The following is a 19754-nucleotide window of genomic DNA, read 5'->3' as shown; positions in this document are numbered from 1 at the left end:
TGCGCAGACTCAGATTGCACACACGCTCCCTGAAGCATCACTGAGACAAAAAGCTCTCAGCTCAACCCCCCCTGCTCCAGGCAGTCACGTACTGGTCCAGGCTGTGACCTTGGAATTCCATTACACCGGGCAAATAAAAAGGGTCAGCCAACCCGTGCTGATTATTGCCAGGACTATTGTGCTCTGGCAAGTTTTAAGCTAGATCACTTTTGTGACCGTGATGGACGTTGTTATCCACAGCACAGACGTGACAAAAGCCATTCAGAATGGAACAAGCAGCCTTTTGAATTAATTCCTTCTCGGTGGCATTTAACTGTGTTTTAGCTGTTCCCTGAAATATGCAGATGAGGAATATGTTACCTCACCTATCAGAAAGTGTTTATGTAAATAGCAAGCGTGTAGCTTGAAAATTTTATGGGCGGTAATATCTAAAGGCTATAATTAGGCTGGTGGTTCTGTAATTCAGCTAATGAGAGCATCTCTTTTACAAGAAATACAAAATAACCTACAGTCAAAGATCTTAATGGGAAAATGTGAAATTATTTCCAATATTGTGTTTCTTTCCATTTTATTTGTGATGATGGGATTTGAGCAAATTATTCACGATGAATAATTTAGCCCATGAATTGCTACTTCAATAAAAAGTACCTATAAGAAGATTGTCTCTTCACATTTATCCATTACTTAATGCTGTTTGAGAACATGTTTACTTTATTTTACTAAATCTTGAACACAGGGAATATTTCTGATACAGAAAACAGAGGCAGAGATTGGCCATGTTAGTTGAAATGATGTAAAATCTAAAGAATTATGCCTTGACATGGTGATGATTTTTTTTTCTTTCTCTTCTTTTTTTTTTTTAATTTTAATTTTTATTATTTCTTTTCATTTTGGCTAATTCTGTCTTCCTATCATCTTAGGAGAGATCTATTTTGATTTTTATTTTTTCCTTGAAACACATACGGAGAAAAATCGTAATGTGGTTTCTTTCCATTCAGGTATACTTTCTATTTCTATTTCAGTCTATTTTCAGGCTGCCTAACACTGTTTATGATACACAAACCAAGGTGCTCTCACATCTCTATTTTCACTGTCTATGCTATTGTAATTTTATAGGACCAGCAGCAGATTTCATTGATGTCCTAGGAGATCTCAGTTTGCTCATTTTCCCTCTCTGACCTTTTGCAACAGCTGTATTTGAAATAGAATAGAACTATAAACAACCCAGTAGAGGTGAAAAGATTTCTCTCTTCCTATAATAAGGAAAACTTCTATGGCAAAGACATGCCACCAGAATGAAATGCAGAAGTTAGGAAAAGATCATTTTAATTACTGAAGTTTATTATGATTTTTTAAAAATTAAATTACTTTTCAATGTTGTTATCACATGGTTTTGAATGTCAGATAAGACTTATGCCTCTTCAAAATGGCGTAAACTGTATATTTACAGTCTCCTCATCTATTTTACTTTTTTCAGGATCAACATATGCATAATTTGCATAGAATGGAAGAGCAATGGGAATATTGTCTACAAATTTTTTTTGGAGTGACTTATAAGGAACAATTTTCAGAGACATCTTAAAGCTTAAAGGAGAAAAAAAAAGCAAATCATAAGAACAGTGAGACTCTGACATCCATTCACACTGGTGTGCATGCTAGAATGTCATGAAATAAAAAGGCAGATGAACCTTTGGAGCTGTGGGATCTCCACAGAAGATCTGAGGACCAATAATCAGTGAAGTCATTCTACAGAGAATACTGCAATAAGGAAGTGCAAGGGCAGCCACCAGCTACAAAGTACAGGACAGGTTGAGAGACGAAATGACTGAGGAATTAGTGGAAGGAGGCAACTTGAGGTGATGCACTGAGCTTTACTTTACATTTTGAAGAGCAGAGCTGGCTATAATCATGACCACAGCAATTACTGTAGCACCCAATTGAGTTCAGCTTTTTTGTGGTCTGCCTTTCTACTTCTTTGGAGCAGCCATCTGGAGAAGGAGCAGCAGCTGAATACTACAGGAGACTGAAAAATAGAGAGAAGTTGCAGAGCAAGTGAACAGAGGTGAACAACACCAACAAAAAACTTGGTTTTACTCCACTTCATTCCAGTTCTTAAACAAAAGGCAAAATCCACTGAAGCTGCCCTGATTTCTTCCACAGCTATTACTGAAGAGGCACTGGCATTTCTAGGTGCTTTTATGGCCTCCTCTCTGATGAGAGGCTTGTAGGTGGAGGTGTTCCTTTCTGCATACAACTTACAGATCTAATTTCTTGGCAAAATCACTTAAATCAGAAATGAGGGTCTGAAAGAAAGAAATGGGTAAATTTTATTTTGGTTTTTTTTTAACCAGAAGAGTTGTGAAACGTTTCTGTCACTACCAGAAACACTTCAAAGAATACAGTGCGGACAGACAGATGGATCTGAGGCCGGAGTGGTAGGTAATATTAAATCCCAGAGGAGTTTGGGTAGGGTTCACACCAACCAGGCTAATGCAGGGTCGGTGTGAAAGCACTTGATAGAAAAAGAAGGGAAGGTGTCCAGATATTGCACATTTGTGTGATAATTAACGCGTGACTCATGTAGGGGAAAGCATATTTTCAACATTCAGCTGCTACTGTATCAGAAAGTTTCCTAATATGACAATATTCATACTTGCTCCCTCTGAGTTTACAGTGCTGAACATTAATGCCGACGACGAGAAATAAAGTTGTAGGCAGAGTTACTTTGAAGTAAGTTAGTGGATGCATTTACTGCATGCTAGCTGTTTTCTGCTTGTTATCTGTGAAAGTCTGATAAACTACCTTGCACTCAGATTATCTGTCAGAATAAAGGAGAACCACAGGGCCAACTCAAGCTGTGGAGCCCTTGCTGCCACATTGTTGGTACATATAATGACTGATAACCTCATTATGATCGTGAGGTAGAAACAGATACATGTCAAAGATGTATAGCAAAAGAATACCTTTACGTTACATTCATAATTTTATACTACATTCATAATCTACTTACATTTCTGAATTATATTCTAAGTGCTGAGCACAGCACCTTGCAGCATCAGAGACCTAACCCTAAACTGGAACTGGGGTAAATTATTCCTTTGTTTGATGTTAACTTCATATCAGAGTATGGCAACATCAAGCAGCATACTCAAACTGTCAATGATGACAATGTCCAGGTCTTGTACAGATATTTTTTTCCAAGGCTATTGAAATGCTCTTTTTGGAGATGGTAAATGTTCTTGAATAGAAATAGACATAGTGCAAATGTCTAAACAGTGAGAACACCGAGGAAATAGCAAATCTGTAAGCAGGCCTTCTACCTCTTCTTTTTTGAGCAATCCCTACTCAGAGAAAGTCCTGAGTTGATTTCCTGAATTTCTCTTCTACTGAAGAGCACTGCCAGCTGCTCTTTGAAGCAGGACTACAGGCTCTAAAGTTTTTTCTCTTTCTATTATTCTTTCTGGAAGAACCTGAGAAACAATAGGGTGAGACAGAGGTGTTTAATGGAGTCTACACTGCTAGTTGAAGTTCTGAAATGATAATCTGTACGTACTATAGAAGACATACTGTGTTAATGCTTCCTTGTAAATATGTGTTTCTGAAATGGTATCATTTGGTTTGGAGTGGTTGGTGGAGTTGGACCGCAAACAAGGTACGTATTACCTTTGCTTCCTCAACCTCAACAGCAAATCCAGTCTGATATCAGCATTTCTAAGCTCAATAAGACGTGCTGTTAAGAAACCCTCAAACTATTTCTGTTCAGCAGAATGGTACTTTTACAGAATTATGTTGAATTGTGTAGTTAACTCTTTAGTAATGCATATTAAAACAGAAGTAACAGAAATTGCTGTAGGTCTTCAAAAAAGGATACAAAGACAAACCTTAGCATTGCATCCAAAACCACAGCATTTAGAAGGAAAAATGAACCTCTGCTCTGAGCTGACTCAGTACTGAGTCTCAAGTTGCAGCACAAGCAGGAATTCAGGTTCATATCTGAACTGTGACACACAGTGCATCATGCCACATAGTTAACTTTTCTTCTCTTTAACGCTGGTCATCCTGATAGCTAGCTTCTCCCTTTTACCATGTCTGTGTCAGCCATCAGAGCCTAAGCATGTTTAAATAGCAGATTAATCACCTTCCTTGAAACATTAACAATTCCCTTCTGTTTAATTTACAAAATCTTGTGTTTCTCTAGTGCTTTTACTACATATTCATGTTATACAAGATTGTTGATTATTTATCTCCTTCATCTTTATTTCATACCTCAAATCAGAAATTCGTTTTGCCGTGTAAGAATGCTAGACACACAGAAAACCTTTACGGTTTCCAGAAGACCGGATATGTTTTCTATCACTGTTTTTAAAGTTAGTGAGCAACTGCATTTTCTGAAAATTATTTCAGGAAAGCAGAAAGTACTTCAATTTCTAGAAGAAGAAATACTCGTTAACTACTTCTGCAATTCAATCATTTATTTTTGTTTCTTGCCTGACTTCCTGATTTACAGATAATATTATCAGTAGTTATGAGGCACAGAAATATTTCATGATGATTTCTGTATCAGCCATGATGTTGTAACTCCTAACGCAGAATGGTGTTACGTTGTCATAGGTACCATACAAGTGACCACCACTGATTGGCAGCAGGTGAGCTGTCACAGCAATCGAGGCTGCAGCAGAAGCTGCTGCTCCTATGCAAATAACCCTAACAAAAGATGGAAATTAAGTCAGACAGATCAGTTCCTTAATAATATTATTCCAGAACTCATGTTCCTAAAAACAGAGCCTTGCCACCAAGGAAGAATTGCACACTATGGGAGTAACAGAAACTGAATGCTGTCAGTGCCAAGTGGCGGTGAAATATGAGGCTCCTGCCATATTGCACGTTTAGAGAATGCAGATGGGCACAAATTGTAACTCGGTGTATGCATCTAGAAATCCCATTGGTGCTCTGAGCCACTGGAATACATCTAGCCCATACGATGTGATGACTACAAGCTTTAAAGATTCTGCATCTTCTTTGTCCTTCAAACTGCTGAAACAGTATTAACAGTGTTAGCTGTGCTCTTCCCTCATTCAACTGAAAGTTGCATAGTGAAGCTGATGAATAGTGGTGGTCAGCTGCACGATAATTTTACACGAGAAAATTCACGTTTTTGAGGATAAATATGAATATTCTATGTTAAAAGGAATATATTTTTCGTTGGTGGTTTGTTTCTTCACTACAGACTTGCTCTTACTTAAAATACCCTATTCTGCAGAAGACAATGAATTAAGAAGAGAAATTAACCAGAAGAATCTTAATTCCCCATATCCAAATTTGAAAAACAAGCATTTAAAAAATGAAGGAATAAATCCTGGGGATAGTAGGATACACAATATATAACAAATAGAACAGTTCATAACAATGGAAGTGGATGAAAACATGAAACAGAGATGCAGTTTTGTGGGGCTTAAGATCATAAAGAAGCAGAGGAAAACAGGAATATAATCTGTTTATAAGTTACTCCATTAGGACATTGCAAGACCTTTGCCTGTTCCTGACCCGTAGTTAGCAGGGGAGCTGAAGGTGATGCATTTGCTGTGGCAATGTTTCGTAATGACAACCTTCAGCTGCACCATGTGTATTCCATTCCAAGCCATTCTATGATTCCATGCATTTATAGGACAGATACTATCAGAACAGTGGTTACTCCTTCAAATGTTAGATTTGGAACTTGCTTTCAATTTCAAATTTCAATGTACTATATTTATGAAGAGCCAGAGGAAAATAAATTGTGAGTTTCAACGTATTTAAAACTTCCTTAATTAAAATAAAATTATATTTACTTGCCTTAACTATTATTTTTCCTTATTTCCCTATTCTGAAAAAGCCCTGTGAATCCTACAGTCAGGCTCTGGATACTAGCAGGGTGAATACAAGTGTTATTTTGATACCAAACTTCATCTTTGGTAGGATCCAACTGAAAATAGGATAGGATTCTTGAAACTCTGTTTTCAACCATATAATTAACTTTTTGCAAACGAATAAATAATGTGAGTTGTCTTGGGTCTACATCTGTAGAAACAGAACTGACTCAATCATTCATTTTGTTTGGATTTGAGGTAGATATCAGACCTTTCAGTAACTAAAATAAGTAGCCTGAATAAGAAAGGTTGAGCCATGACCCATCTGAGCTCTTGCAGCCCTTTTATTTTCCAAGAATGTCTAGAGAAAAATTCCAATCAGAGTGCTTAAATGTAACAAAGAAATCAGCACTTGGACATGGGGTGATGTTGGAGGCAGCTTGGAGGTGCTGTGTTGTGCTGTGAACGGGTTAAAAATTCAGCTTAAAAAGAATAGTCCTGCAATCTGTGTCACTGTTGCATCTGTGTTGTTGCCTGCCTGTGTTACTGGTTCAGCAATTCACAAGCAAGAAAGGTGATTTTCCTTGTGGAGTTCTGTCTACTCACTCTGCATCAGCATATCTTAAGTTCAGCACACAGTGTTTCTTACTTTCTCTTTTGTGTTTCTCCCATTCTTTCTTTTCACTTCACAGTACACAGTGTGTTGTTTTCTTCTTTTTTAGGAGTTGTCCTTTACTTTCCCTTCACTCTTTCAATGTAGATTTTTCACAGAAGTATTTTCCCTCTTGTATGCCTGTCTCCATGCATCTTGCTTCTTCTAAAACTCATCAGGATAATAGGGAAAGAGCCAGTTTTAGCTGGATTCAAACAATAATTCACCATTGTTATTTAGAAGACTGAATTGTGGAGGCAGTACTCCATACTGTGGTAGTTTCTTAGACACACAGATCATTCCGAAGAGCATCTTAAAGCAAACAGAACCTGTTTGACAATGATTCCATTATATGAGATGGCCACAACTGCTACATTAAGCAAATTAATAGATTTTTATCTTGATATTTTTGCTAACGATTATCTGTGAGAAATTTTTTTTTGCCAGCAGTGTTATTCCAGTTGCTGAATGCTTCACCTGAAGTCCTTCATCTACTTGCTTGAATTAATGGAAGAGCAGCCTGGCTGAAGATGAAGACAGCTCTGGTCTGACTGCCCTGATCCAGAGATGAAAATGCAGATAATTTCCAGTTACTCCACAAAATCATACCACAGAGTTTTTTCTATTTTCTACACAGCTGACCTCTCTTGAGAGCATCAGAGAATACTTCACAACTCTCTTGCTATACAACCATTTTAAAGACCTTTGATTTCCTATTTCACAGGAATGTAACACATTAAATTTTAAAAGCAGAACAAATGGAAAAGTGTCATCTTTGAAAAGTCACATTAGCTACAAGGTCAATTGCTTTTCCACATCAAAAAATAGTGCATGGGGTTCACAGATCGCTGTCTTACACAACTTAAAAGTCTGCAATTTTCTGAATTAAGCACTTCACTTTGTTCAGACAACCACATTACCCTACAAAGCACTTAGAGGAAATAATATCAATACCCTCTCTGTCTGAAAACTGAAAAAATGCACCTCGATTGCTGTGAATGCTGGGGGAATCATTGAATCCTGAAGTGGGTAATCCTGGAAATTTATTTAAAAGGTCAGTAGCGGAGAAACTAGGATGGCCTAAACAGAAGATGAGTGCAGTCTGAGATGAATCTGCATTGCCTCTCAAGTTCATCTGGGGAGCTGGTCTGGAAAACGCTGCATTGAGGAATGGTGGTGAGTTTCATAAAGGGGAGGAAATGTACAGAGGGTTACCTCAGTGACGTCCAGCCAGCGTCCTGCTGCAGAAGTTGCACACATCATTGTCCAGGTGCTTACAGTGCTTACCATTCTCCGAAAATACCTGATGAATTAACCAATTATACAGTGAAACCTTACCTATGACTTTTCCTAGGAAGAGTGCTTTTGGGGAATTGAACTGAATGTCAGATGCTGCTGGCAGGCTGTAAGTTGCTGGAGGATAGTGATCAATCTGCGAACACAGAAATGAAGCCATGAATATTTCGAACCGATCCTCCTGCTTACAGTGATGCCAAATGAGAGCCCCTTTTCAGAGTTTATGCCAACACGATATATATGATATATGCTGATATGTTCTGCTTCATTTCGATAAAGGGGAAATATCAGTTAACACTGATGCCCTTCCACATCTGCCATCTGTAAGATACAGAAAGCTGGGAGGTACAACATTGGATATGAGTGCTTTCTGGTTGTTGCAGAATCATTTCAGCTTTTGCTTGCTTACTTCCATATAATAATTTAAAACAACAGAAATAACATCAAAATCAACAACAAAACAGCATGGTAAGTAAATGTATAATTTTAATTTGGGACCTGTGTACTGCTAAATCTAGATTTACATGCTTTGCCCATAAGAGAATAACTGGGAATTTGAGACTAATGCAGGCATTGTCCATTCACCACTTCTCTCTGAAAATTCATAAATTAATAAGACATACACTTTCGTACTTCATGTTTATTATTTTCTTTTTAAAAATGCTGTTCAACTTAATTGTGATGATACCTAGAGAAATCTAACAAACACATTCTAAAGCAATCAACGTAGCTAAATAATTTATCCTATAGGAAACTACCTGGTATAGCACAGCAATCATTTTATCCTGTAACATTTTTTTCTGTTTATTGAGTTTTTTTATGTAACAGAAACATGTGGAGAGAAGAAAAATAACAAATGGCCTACACTAATAATAGTGCTACTAAGCTAGTTCAGTACAGCCCAGTAGAGTTTTGATGCTTGTAATTTATGAAGGTGATAAGGATGAGTTTTTACTTTTTTTTTTCTTTTTTTTTTTTCCTTTAATTGCTTATAGCACAAGCAGAACATCAATTTTTTAATTATTATTATTATTATTTTTTTCTCTGGGTTACTTAGGTGGGAAACATTCTTATTTCAGAATACAAATAACAATGACTCAGTTCTCAGAGGTGCCATGGTACTTAACAGAAGGGATATCAAACTGTATAGCATAGAGTTTGGAGGGTCACATTAGGGAAAGATGGATGAAAGGATGTAAAAAGCCTGATCCTCCAGTCTCTCAAATGCCAAGATTTTAACTGCACGTATGATTTTAACACTTTACCTGCAGTAGTACTCTTCCTCATACATTTTAATGCACAGAATTTGTCTTCTAGATTCTCCTTTCATGTGTATGACAAACTAAACTGCATATTACCAGGTACTCTGGTACTTGTCAACATTGACAACATTTCCAATGTCAATCAGGAAGTGTTAAATATTTATTTTTATCATGACATGTAAACAGACTGGTGGGTTTGATTAGACACTAGTAAGTCATAATGACTATTACCAGTCTGTCAGTTTATCTGTCAATGCTCTGTGGGTGTCCTCGAGTCATAGCAATGGTCCAGATTTCCATTCAAAAGCTATAGGGATACGTAATAAAGCAGTCATCCCTGCCTAAGAATACTAATTGTGTCCACAAGATTTACATTAAAATGAAAAGTTAATTTAAATGAAAAAGCACTGTGAGCTTTTACATGCATAAATACAGTGTTAAGGATGTGGGAATTCTGGAATTAAAATAAAATTGGTATGTTAGATACATAAAGTTCCAGCTTATTTCTTTGCAATACTAGTTGCTGGAAGAATACCAGGCTGCCTTCTATCCATGCAATACAAAAACAGCTTTGAGGTCTAACTTTACAATCATCTACAATTTGGGTTCAGATTACCTAGTATAAAACCTAAAGCTTAGTTATTTTAGGTAATAAAGAAACATACTATGTTTGCTAAGAAGCTCTTATGAGGGAACGTCAAAAATACTTCAGGAGTAAAAGAGTACTGCAACCCTTACTTTGTTCTATCAGACACAATTCTCTAGCTTTTTATTTGCATTTTAAACAAGGGAAAAGATACCATTGTGCTATGACTGATAGCAAAATTATGACACTATAAGAGGGTTGGTCTGAATGTAATGCTTTCCGTTATATTATGTTGGCTTTGAAAGTGATATCTTCCATTTTATTATATTGGCCAGCAATGTCAGAGGTGGATGTTGGTGGTACGGCAGTAGAGGTTGAACCTTCCTGTCAATATTCCATTAAATTTTGTTGCCATGCAACAGATGAGAGCAGAAGGGCAGTTGGATAAAATTGAGTCTGACATGGGCGTGTGTACGAGGAAAAGGTGTGCAATAAAATTCCTCCATGTGGAAAAAATGGCACCTGCTGACATTCGTGGGCTCTTGCTGAGTGTCTGTGGAGTTCCAACAGTGAATGTTAGCACAGTGAGTTGGTGGGTGGTGCATTTCAGGAGCAGTGGCAGAAACAGTGAGTCACCTCTTCTGTTGCAGGTTTTTACAGGTGGGACATGCAGTTCATTACTGATGAAAATGCGTTGCTAATGGTGGTGGCTGTGTTGAAAAATAATGTTCTGTGCTCTGTCAAGTAGTATTATTGAGCTCTCAGTGTGTTTTAGTTTCCATGGAAATTAATGACAGACATTAGGTTTCCGTGGGAGCAAATAGGAGGCATTACTTTCAGAGCTACCTATGCATACAGTCACCAGTTCTGTGACTTTGGAAACAGGGATGGCGTCAGAGTGTGGTGGAGGAGGAAAAAACAGGGTTCTAGGGCTGTGCTGCCCTCTCTCCTCTCTCTTCTGTTTCTCTGACTTAGTGAGAAATCTGTCTGCATGAGCACAACTCCCAAGCACAGGAATATCCACATGCATGCCTATGCACACACGTCCTGCACTGAGATTTCTGTGGCAGAGCCTGAAGTGATAGGCTACAGCAGGCATTTCAGAATGGGTTCAGTCAGTAAATGTTTTAAGGGTTTAACAACACTATTTGTTAAGTTTTGGTTTGTTTTGGTTATGGGTTAAAATAAATACCCACAAAGAAATACTTTAAAGTTGTTGATACTTATTTCCTGTCCTTGTCACCAGTAGAGGGCAAGTATTTGTGATTAGCAATAGATCTAGCTACTGCTCCACTGACAGCTCTAGCTTCTCCTATAGTGAGGGGGAAGCCTGCGTTTCTTTCCACGTCTATGGAATGTAGGATGCACCCTTCCCTCCAAGGACCAGGCATGAAAGAATGCACCAGAACACAGCAATGAGTGAATGGTGAGGTTTCAATCCTCTTGCTTTAGTTGCTTGTCTTTGTTCTCAACTAGCATTATTACTTTTTGTTAACTTTTATTATTATTATTTTTAAGAATTTAAAAGAGAATTTAAAAGAGTTTTTTTTTTTTAGATCAGTAAGTTAAAGAACCACACTGTATTCTTTTCAAAGTTGTGTTTTACTGCCATCCAGTGGGGTGCTCAATCAGGCAGCTGGAACTGAGCTACCTGCAATCTTAATATGAAATACTTGGCTGTCATTTTAATATAAGACACAGAGTAAAAAAGGAATTACTGGTGTCAAATGATATTTGAAAAAAGATATTACATTATTTAATGAGAATTATATAGAACCTTTGCATACACAAAGTTTAATGTCATGAATTTATATTAAAATACAGTTATTAAGTGACATGTAAGATTTTTCATTGCAGCTATTTTTCATTAGAAAAATCATTAACTTCTTTTGATCTTAATATAAACACGCAGTGTGGCTTTGAACACCACACAGATGAAAGTACATGGCAATTTCTGAGGAACCTGCAGCTACCGCTCTCAAGTCACATCACACCAACCACACAGTCTTTATCTGAAATTGCTGGGATTTAAGTAGAAGTTCAATAAAATGCTATTTCTTTTAAATTATTGTTCACTTGAATAATGCTACCAATCTTGACAGTAGTGCTGAGATTAGCAGGCATATCAATCTAAAAGCAAATACACTGTGTACCATGTCTTAGAATTCTCAGAAAAATGATATGTAATTATATAATAATGTATACAGTATGCATACAGACACATTTTATTCAGTGCAGGTGTATCTACATCTGTGTTGTTATCAAACCATTCTGTTTGTATACACTACTAAGCTAAGGTTTTTCTTTATGCTCGAGTCATTTTATAAGAAAGATTTTCAAAATGGTAAGCGATAGCAATGCTGTAAGGCTTAGCCTTGCAACATCTGAAGTCAACAGATCTTTACTGTTGTGTTTACTAAGAGCAGAATAATGAAGGGGATGTGCTGTCCTCATAAGCAATTCTTGTGCATTGCTTTAAAGTGATGTCTCCCATTTTATTATATTGGCCAGCAATGTCAGAGGTGGATGTTGGTGGTACGGCAGTAGAGGTTGAACCTTCCTGTCAATATTCCATTAAATTTTGTTGCCATGCAACAGATGAGAGCAGAAGGGCAGTTGGATAAAATTGAGTCTGACATGGGCGTGTGTACGAGGAAAAGGTGTGCAATAAAATTCCTCCATGTGGAAAAAATGGCACCTGCTGACATTCGTGGGCTCTTGCTGAGTGTCTGTGGAGATCCAACAGTGAATGTTAGCACAGTGAGTTGGTGGGTGGTGCATTTCAGGAGCAGTGGCAGAAACAGTGAGTCACCTCTTCTGTTGCAGGTTTTTACAGGTGGGACATGCAGTTCATTACTGATGAAAATGCGTAGCTAATGGTGGTGGCTGTGTTGAAAAATAATGTTCTGTGCTCTGTCAAGTAGTATTATTGAGCTCTCAGTGTGTTTTAGTTTCCATGGAAATTAATGAGGCATTACTTTTGAAGCAACCTACATAATATTTATCTTTTGTATTACTGCAGTGATGTGTCAACTGTATTAAAAACCTTGTCCAGTGTTGGACAATGGCCTTTTGTGCTAAATGCTGTAACACTGCAGAACAGTAAGACGGTTTCTACTCAGAACAATACTTACAAATTTGCAATAGACCAATCATGAGAGCGCAAGCTAAAAAAATACAGAATGTAGGTGTTTAAACATAGCTCCTCCTGAGCATGACAGTAGTGTAGGACAAAGCAGGAGCAGGGTGCCTTTAATGCTTTGTCCTTTTTAATACAACAAGAAATGAGTAAATTTGGTTGGCAGTTATGGCAATGCCTTAGAATGATCAAAGTCATTCTCACTGCATGCTCCTTCCTTAGCGTGGCAATGGTGTTTCACTGATCTTTTCCTGCCAGACAGGGTCCTTGACAGAGGTTATTGCAGATCAAATCAGAGTGAGAACTCTTATAAGCCAGAGGCTGTAAATAAATAGTAAAGCAGATAAGAAGTGAGGACCACAAACTCAGCCTTTTTTACTGGCTTAGACCTTCAGCCACACTGCTCATTTGGAACACAAGGAGATGTGTACCTCACTGGCACAGTGCAAGGCAAACTTAAGGTTTTCACTGAGTTTTGAGCTTCTCAGTTTCTGGAGAGGCATAGGTAATACTGTTTTAGATGCCACTCAAGCCACTTCAAATCTGTTTTGACTGTTTAATGCATTGCCTTACCTATTGCAGGTTTTTAAATGTATAAGTCAGCTGAAGTCATTATGTAATTTTTTTTCCCCAGGGATTTAAATAAGAAATGTGTTTAATAAGGAATACAGGAAAAAAAGTAGATGTACTGAAGAAAATATGTGTATCTGCCTAAATACTCAAGTACCTTCTTTGCAGTAAATTTCTATATTTTTCTGGTCAGTGTTACTCTAGTAACTCAGTGTAATTTGCCTCAATGTAAAAAGCGAACAAAAACAATCAAAAAACTAAACATTAAACATTTGGATAAATATTGAATGGAAATTGAGACGCGTCAGAGGCTGGTGAAAGGGACACTATTTACTCTGACTACTTTCATTTGAAATTCTGATGCTTCTTTCAGATATCTGCAGACCTTTTATTCTTTGGTTTTTTTTTGTTTGGTTGGTTGTTTTTTTTTAGTAGATGAGTTGTATCAAATACTAATGGAATCAATACAATTTCACGTTATTAAAATTAGAGGTCTACCTAAAGATGACTGGTGAGGGGTCTGGAGCACAAACCTTATGAGGAGCGGCTGAGGGAGCTGGGATTGTTCAGTGTGGAGAAGAGGAGGCTCAGAGGAGACCTCACTGCACTCTGCAACCTCCTGAAGGGAGGCTGTGATGAGGAGGGCTTTGGCCTCTTCTCCCAGCAACGAACAGAACCTGGGGGAATGGCCGCAAGTTGTATCAGAGGAGGTTTAGGTTGGACATAAGGAAGAACTTTTTCTCTCAGAGGGTGGTCAGGCACTGGAATGGCTGCCCAGGGAGGTGGTGGAGTCGCCGTCCCTGGCAGTGTTCAAGAGGCATCTGGATGAGGAGCCACGAGATCTGGTTTAGTTTGTGGTGGCAATGGTAATGAGAAGATGGTTGGACTAGATGATCTTACAGGTCATTTCCAACCTTGTGATTCTATGATCCTATGATTCTATGACTTTCACAGGTCATTAATTTGCCTAACGTGCTGCCATATAATGGAAAGAACCTATTTCATGTTGAGTTTTGATGTTTTTAGGTTTAATGTTAGAATGAAATAAATAAAGATTATTTTGTTCTTGTTTCTTTAACATGAATAAAAATTGATGCCAAAACAGCAATTGTACAGGATAAGGAGAATATACACACATTCACATTGGAAATAAATTATAGAATCAGAGAGTCATTTGAGTTGGAAAGGACCCTTAAAGGTCATCTAGTCTAACAGTCCTGCAATGAACAGAAATAGTTACATATAGATCAAGTTCTCAGAATTCCATCCAGCCTGATCTTGAATGTCTCCGAGGATGGGGCACGTACCACATCTCTGAGCAACCTGTTCCAGTGTCTCACCACTCTTATTGTAGAAACTTCTTCCTTATCTAAATCTCCCCTATTCTAATTTCAAACCACTTTCCCTTGTCCTATCATAACAGATCCTGCTAGAGTCTGTCCATTTCTTTCTTATAGACCTCCTTCAGATACTGAAAGACTGCCATTGGGTCTCCCAAGAGCCTTCTCTTCTCCAGGCTGAACGGCCCCAGCTCTTTCAGCCTGTTCTCATAGGGCAGGTATTCCAGTCTTTGGATCATTTTTGTGGCCTTGCTCTGAATGTGCTGCAACAAGTTTATCCTGTGCTGAGGACTCCACCTCTGGTCACAGTACCCTGGGTGAGGCTGCACCAGCACAGAGTAGAGAGGTAGGATCACCTCCCTCAGCCTGCTGGCCATGCTTCTTTTGATGCAGCCTAGAATACAGTTGGCTTTCTAGGCCAGCTTATCATCCACCAGTACCCTCAAGTCCCCTTTGGCACAGTTGTTCTCTATCCTTTCATCCCCCAGCTTGTATTGATACTGGGTGTTGCCTCAACCCAGGTGCAAGACCTTGCACTTGCCGTTGTGGAACCTCATAGTTCTCTTGCACCCAGTGCTGGAGCCTATGTAGGTCTCTCTGGATGGCACTCTGTCCCTCAGGTGTGTTGAGTGCACTGTACAGCTTGGTGTCATCTGCTAAGTTGCCGAGGGTACCCCTGTCCCACTAGTGATGTCATTGATGAGTATGTGAAAAAGCACTGACCCCTGAGGAACCCATTTGTCACTGGTCTCTGTCTGGACATTGAGCCATTGACGACCTATCTCTGAGTACGAACTTGCAACCAGTTCCTTGTTCATTGAGCAGTCCCCTTGTCAAATCTACACCATTAAAAGAGAGAAGGATGTTGTAGGGGACCATGTCGAAGAGCTTACTGAAGTCCAGACAGATGACATCAGTGGTTCCTTTTGTCTGCTAATGCAGTTATGGCATTATGGGTAGTACACCACAAGGTAGTTCAGGCAGAAATTGTCCTTGGTGAAGCCATGCTAGTTATCCCGTATCGCATCCCTGGCTTCCATACGTCTTAGTATCCTTAGTATCTTAGCTGCCAAGAGGATCTGCTCCCTGATCTTTGCTGTCACTGAGGTGAGGCTAAAAGGTTGGTATTTCCCTGGGTCATCTTTTCTGTTCTTAAAAATGAGCATGATATTGTCTTTTTTTCCAGTCACCAGGAACTTCACCTGACTGCCATGACTTCTAAAATGCCACTGAGAGTGTCTTGGTGCGTTAGCCAGCTCCCTCAGAACTCTAGGATGCATCTCATCAGGACCCATACACTTAATGCTCAGGTTTCTCAGATGGTCACGAGTCTGATCTATGCTTACAGAGGGAGGGACGTTGCTCCCCCAGTCCCCACCTTCTGAACCATTCACTGGAAGGCTGTGTGAAGAGCAGTCATTCCCCTATATTCAGCACTCGTCAGGCCGCACCTCGAGTACTGTGTCCAGTTTTGGGCCTCTCACTGCAAGAAAGATATTGAGGCCCTGGAACGTGTTCAAAGAAGGGCAACGAAGCTGGTGAGGGGTCTGGAACACAGGCCATATGAGGAGAGGCTGAGGGAGCTGGGAATGTTCAGCCTGGAGAAGAGGAGGCTCAGGGGAGACCTTATTGCTCTCTATAACTTCCTGAAGGGAGGTTGTAGTGAGCTGAGGGTCAGTCTCTTCTCGTGCAACTGTTGATAGAACTGGAGGGAATGGCTTCAAGCTGCACCAGGGGAGATTTAGACTGGATGTTAGGAAATGCTACTTGTCTGAAAGAGAGGTCAGGCACTGGAATGGGCTGCCCAGGGAGGTGGTGGAGTCACCGACCCTGGAGGTGTTTGAGGAACATTTGGATTTTGTGTTGAGGGACATGGTTTAGTGGGAGCTATTGGGAATAGGTGAAGGTTGGACTGGATGATCCTGTAGGTCTTTTCCAACCTTAGTGATTCTATGATTCTATGATTCTATGATTAGTGAAGACTGGGGCAAGAAATTGTTGAGTACCTCAGCCTTCTCCCTCTTTTTCTACTATCTTGCTCATGTTGATGTGGACTTTTTCTGGTTGATGTATCTGTGAAAGCCTTTATTTTTCTTCTTTGCACCCCTTGCCGAATCCAGTTCCAGTTGGGCCTTGTCCCTTCACAGCATCCTGATCCACATCCTTAGCAGCATTCCTATAATCTTCCCAGGCTATCTATCCCCACTTTCACTACCTGTGCATTTTCTTCTTGCTCTTCACTTACAAGTACTTACTTACAATAAGTCTTGATTCAGCCTTGCCAGTGTCTTGCCTTCTTTTCTCCTTGCCTTCCCTCTTGATGGGGCTCTTTATCACTTGGCTCAGGAAAATCAGAATTTCTATTCTTTACATTTGGAAGGGTCATTTAGGGTTAAAGGAATTATCTACTTGATCAATATAAGCTCTGATTTATTTTCAAAATCTCTCCTATCAATAGCTTTTTATATTACATCGTCATATTTTTTCAGCTCTGAGCTAAGAAAATTTTCTTGTGACTTCTGATTGAGTACAAGAGCTTAGTTGCTATGGCTAAACTGACTACTAATGCATTAAACAAGCAGATGTATTTCATAGCTCTGCTCTAGAAAATGGTGTGAGTCTGCCTTTCTGTTGCTCTCCTTTTGAATAATATACTGCAGCACGGCAATACTTTATAGAAATAAATAATGTCTCTGTAGGGATTTTAAATAATTCATGATAGAAGGAAAGTCTCTGCTATTAATGGAAAAAGTGATTTTTCTTTTTCTGCATACACTGCTTCTTTTTCTGATTACAGTCAGGTATTAGCTATGGTTTACATGTTTCCTGTGGTTGAAGTCCCGGGCACTTAAAACATGTTCAGATCTGCTGTTCACTCTCTGGCTGGCTTATTTCACATTATGCCCCATCTCACTTAAGCTTGTTAAATGCTAGATAAGTCACTCATTAAATGAATCACTGCATTGCTCTGAAGTATGTTGTAGACATACTTTTGCTTAGAAAATGAAGAAAATTGATAAACAAAGATGTTTTGATAACTACCATCACCACATCCAGTCCTGGGACAAACATTTTCAAAATGAGAAGAATGGGACAATTTTCACAGAAGACTTAAAAATTAATTTTATAGCTCAAAAATATTAGACTTATCATGATTAGAAAAAATAGTTCAATTTATTTGGCTTCTTACAGACAAGATGAAAAGATGTTTTAACTAGCATCCCTAAGGATATGTGGACCGGAATGACATCTGACACCAAACAACTCTATCTCCATCAGGCATAGATATAAAGGTCCCAGAGTTAAATGCTGATGTCTGCTGAATTAAAATATAAATTAGTTGGAAATACTCTATAGGATTTGCACTTAACCATTGGAGGATACAGCCAAAGGATATGGTAAATTTTCTGTTATCTAAAGTCCTTAAAGCATTTTTCTAGAAAAGTGCTACACTGCTATCATTACTTTTTGTGTTAGCTACAGAATATCATTTGTTGAAATTTTATGGCTTGTGTTAAAGCAAGATATCAAACAGTCACATTCTTATCAAGCTTCAAAACACAAGAAACATGATTGTTAGTATGATTCTACACTACAGTAGTGATAGTAGGTGAAATCACAACTTATCTAAGTCTGTGAGAAATTTCTGTTCACTGTAATGAGATCAAAACTTAATCTTTAATTACATGGATATATTCATTGCATTATGCTCAAGACTACATGCAGACTGTGTCCTTCTACTTTACCTGTTTATGCTATTGCTATTATGCTTACCACTTATTTTATACTTCAGGTTATTTTTGAATTAACTATATTTAATTTATTTTTAAGCATTTCAGTGTTTGTTATGTTATCTTTACTTCTGTAGTGCAATGTAGAAGAGGTCAAAATGGAAATAAGAGTACAGACTTGCAAAAATTGTGCTGCTTCTGGGTTTCAGCTGGGCAAATCGTTCAGTAATCATTTTTCATGGAATCCAGATATTTCTACTTCCTCTGGTGAAACTCGGAAAATGGAGATCTGTACAAACGTATTTTCAAGGCTATTCTGAGTGTCATGAGTAGCTGAGACCAGAATACATTTTTAGGATTATTCTGAATCTTATGAACACTGTAGATTAGACCAGGATTTCAGTGAAGCCTCTGGATTATGTTCGCTTTGCATGGTCAACAACTGGTATTGGAATCATAGAATCACCAAGGTTGGAAAAAACCTCCAAGATCATCTAGCCTAAATGTCCTCCTACCACCTATATTTCCTCAGTAAATCATGTTGTATTTTGATCATCTTTTGTTGTTGTGTAAATTCTCTCTACTACAGTTCTCCAGATTGTTCTAGCATGAAAGTGGGAACTGTCAGGTGTTCTTGGATAAGGTCTTCTGAGCATATGTGTGCAGGCTGCTGCCAGTCCTGGAAGTATATGGCTGGGCTTGGGAAAGTTGATCATGTGAAAATTGCTCAGGTCTAATATTTTTCTGGAGCAAAGAGGACATTAGGAGATATGACTCATAACAAGAAATGGCTTTAAAGAATACATGAAGAATTGGAGATCTGTTTAAAAAGTGTTAGAGTATTTTAGTATGGAAATAAAGAGGCTCAATCTAATTGTGTTGAGCATCAACTTTATTCCATTAAAAAGTAAAGCACATCATACTTTTTTTTGTTTGTTTTATAACATACTGATATGGTTTTTGTTCAAGGGAACAATAAGTAGGCTTTGAAGCCTACTGAAGTCAATGGAAGTTCTTTTGTAGGCAGGGAGCTTTGGATCAGAACTTGTTGTCTGAGACTGGTAAGGAATGCATTGTCTCAAATATATGTGAGACTATCAGCAACACTTCGTGGACTGTTTTACATTCAAAAGCATTTCTTTGGACAGAGCCAAAAGCTGTTTGCTCTTGAATGGGAAGACTCAGGAGTGTTTTTTGGCCGAAGACTTGGTCTGGGAGCAAATATTTTCAGCTTAATATAGGAAAGCAGGGAGATGATACCACTGTATCCTGTGAAGGCAAGGTACAATCTGGTGTCTCCCTACTTCCTCGTCTCTGCTGATTTAAATTTGT

At 38.5% G+C, this 19754-nt stretch overlaps 1 protein-coding gene across 2 annotated transcripts in view; it reads right to left on the bottom strand.

The window, feature by feature from the left end:
• CNTNAP2 (contactin associated protein 2) overlaps positions 1–19754 on the bottom strand; it is a 654845-nt gene that overhangs the window by 47095 nt on the left and 587996 nt on the right. Inside the window, exons 21-22 of one of the 2 annotated variants that reach the window (XM_048939493.1) lie at positions 7837–7930; positions 6621–7054 (exon numbers count right to left, since the gene is read on the bottom strand). In XM_048939493.1, coding sequence (XP_048795450.1) covers positions 6990–7054; positions 7837–7930 — 159 coding nt within the window. In that variant the 3' untranslated portion in view covers positions 6621–6989. Of the gene's footprint in view, positions 1–6620; positions 7055–7836; positions 7931–19754 lie in introns of those variants that run through there. The other variant, XM_048939492.1, reaches the window with a different exon arrangement.

This window comes from Lagopus muta, chromosome 3 (assembly GCF_023343835.1).
Source record: "Lagopus muta isolate bLagMut1 chromosome 3, bLagMut1 primary, whole genome shotgun sequence".
NCBI classification, from domain to species: Eukaryota; Metazoa; Chordata; class Aves; order Galliformes; family Phasianidae; genus Lagopus; species Lagopus muta.
The sequence above is the reverse complement of the archived record's forward strand: the minus strand, read 5'-3'. Positions and strand labels throughout refer to the sequence as shown.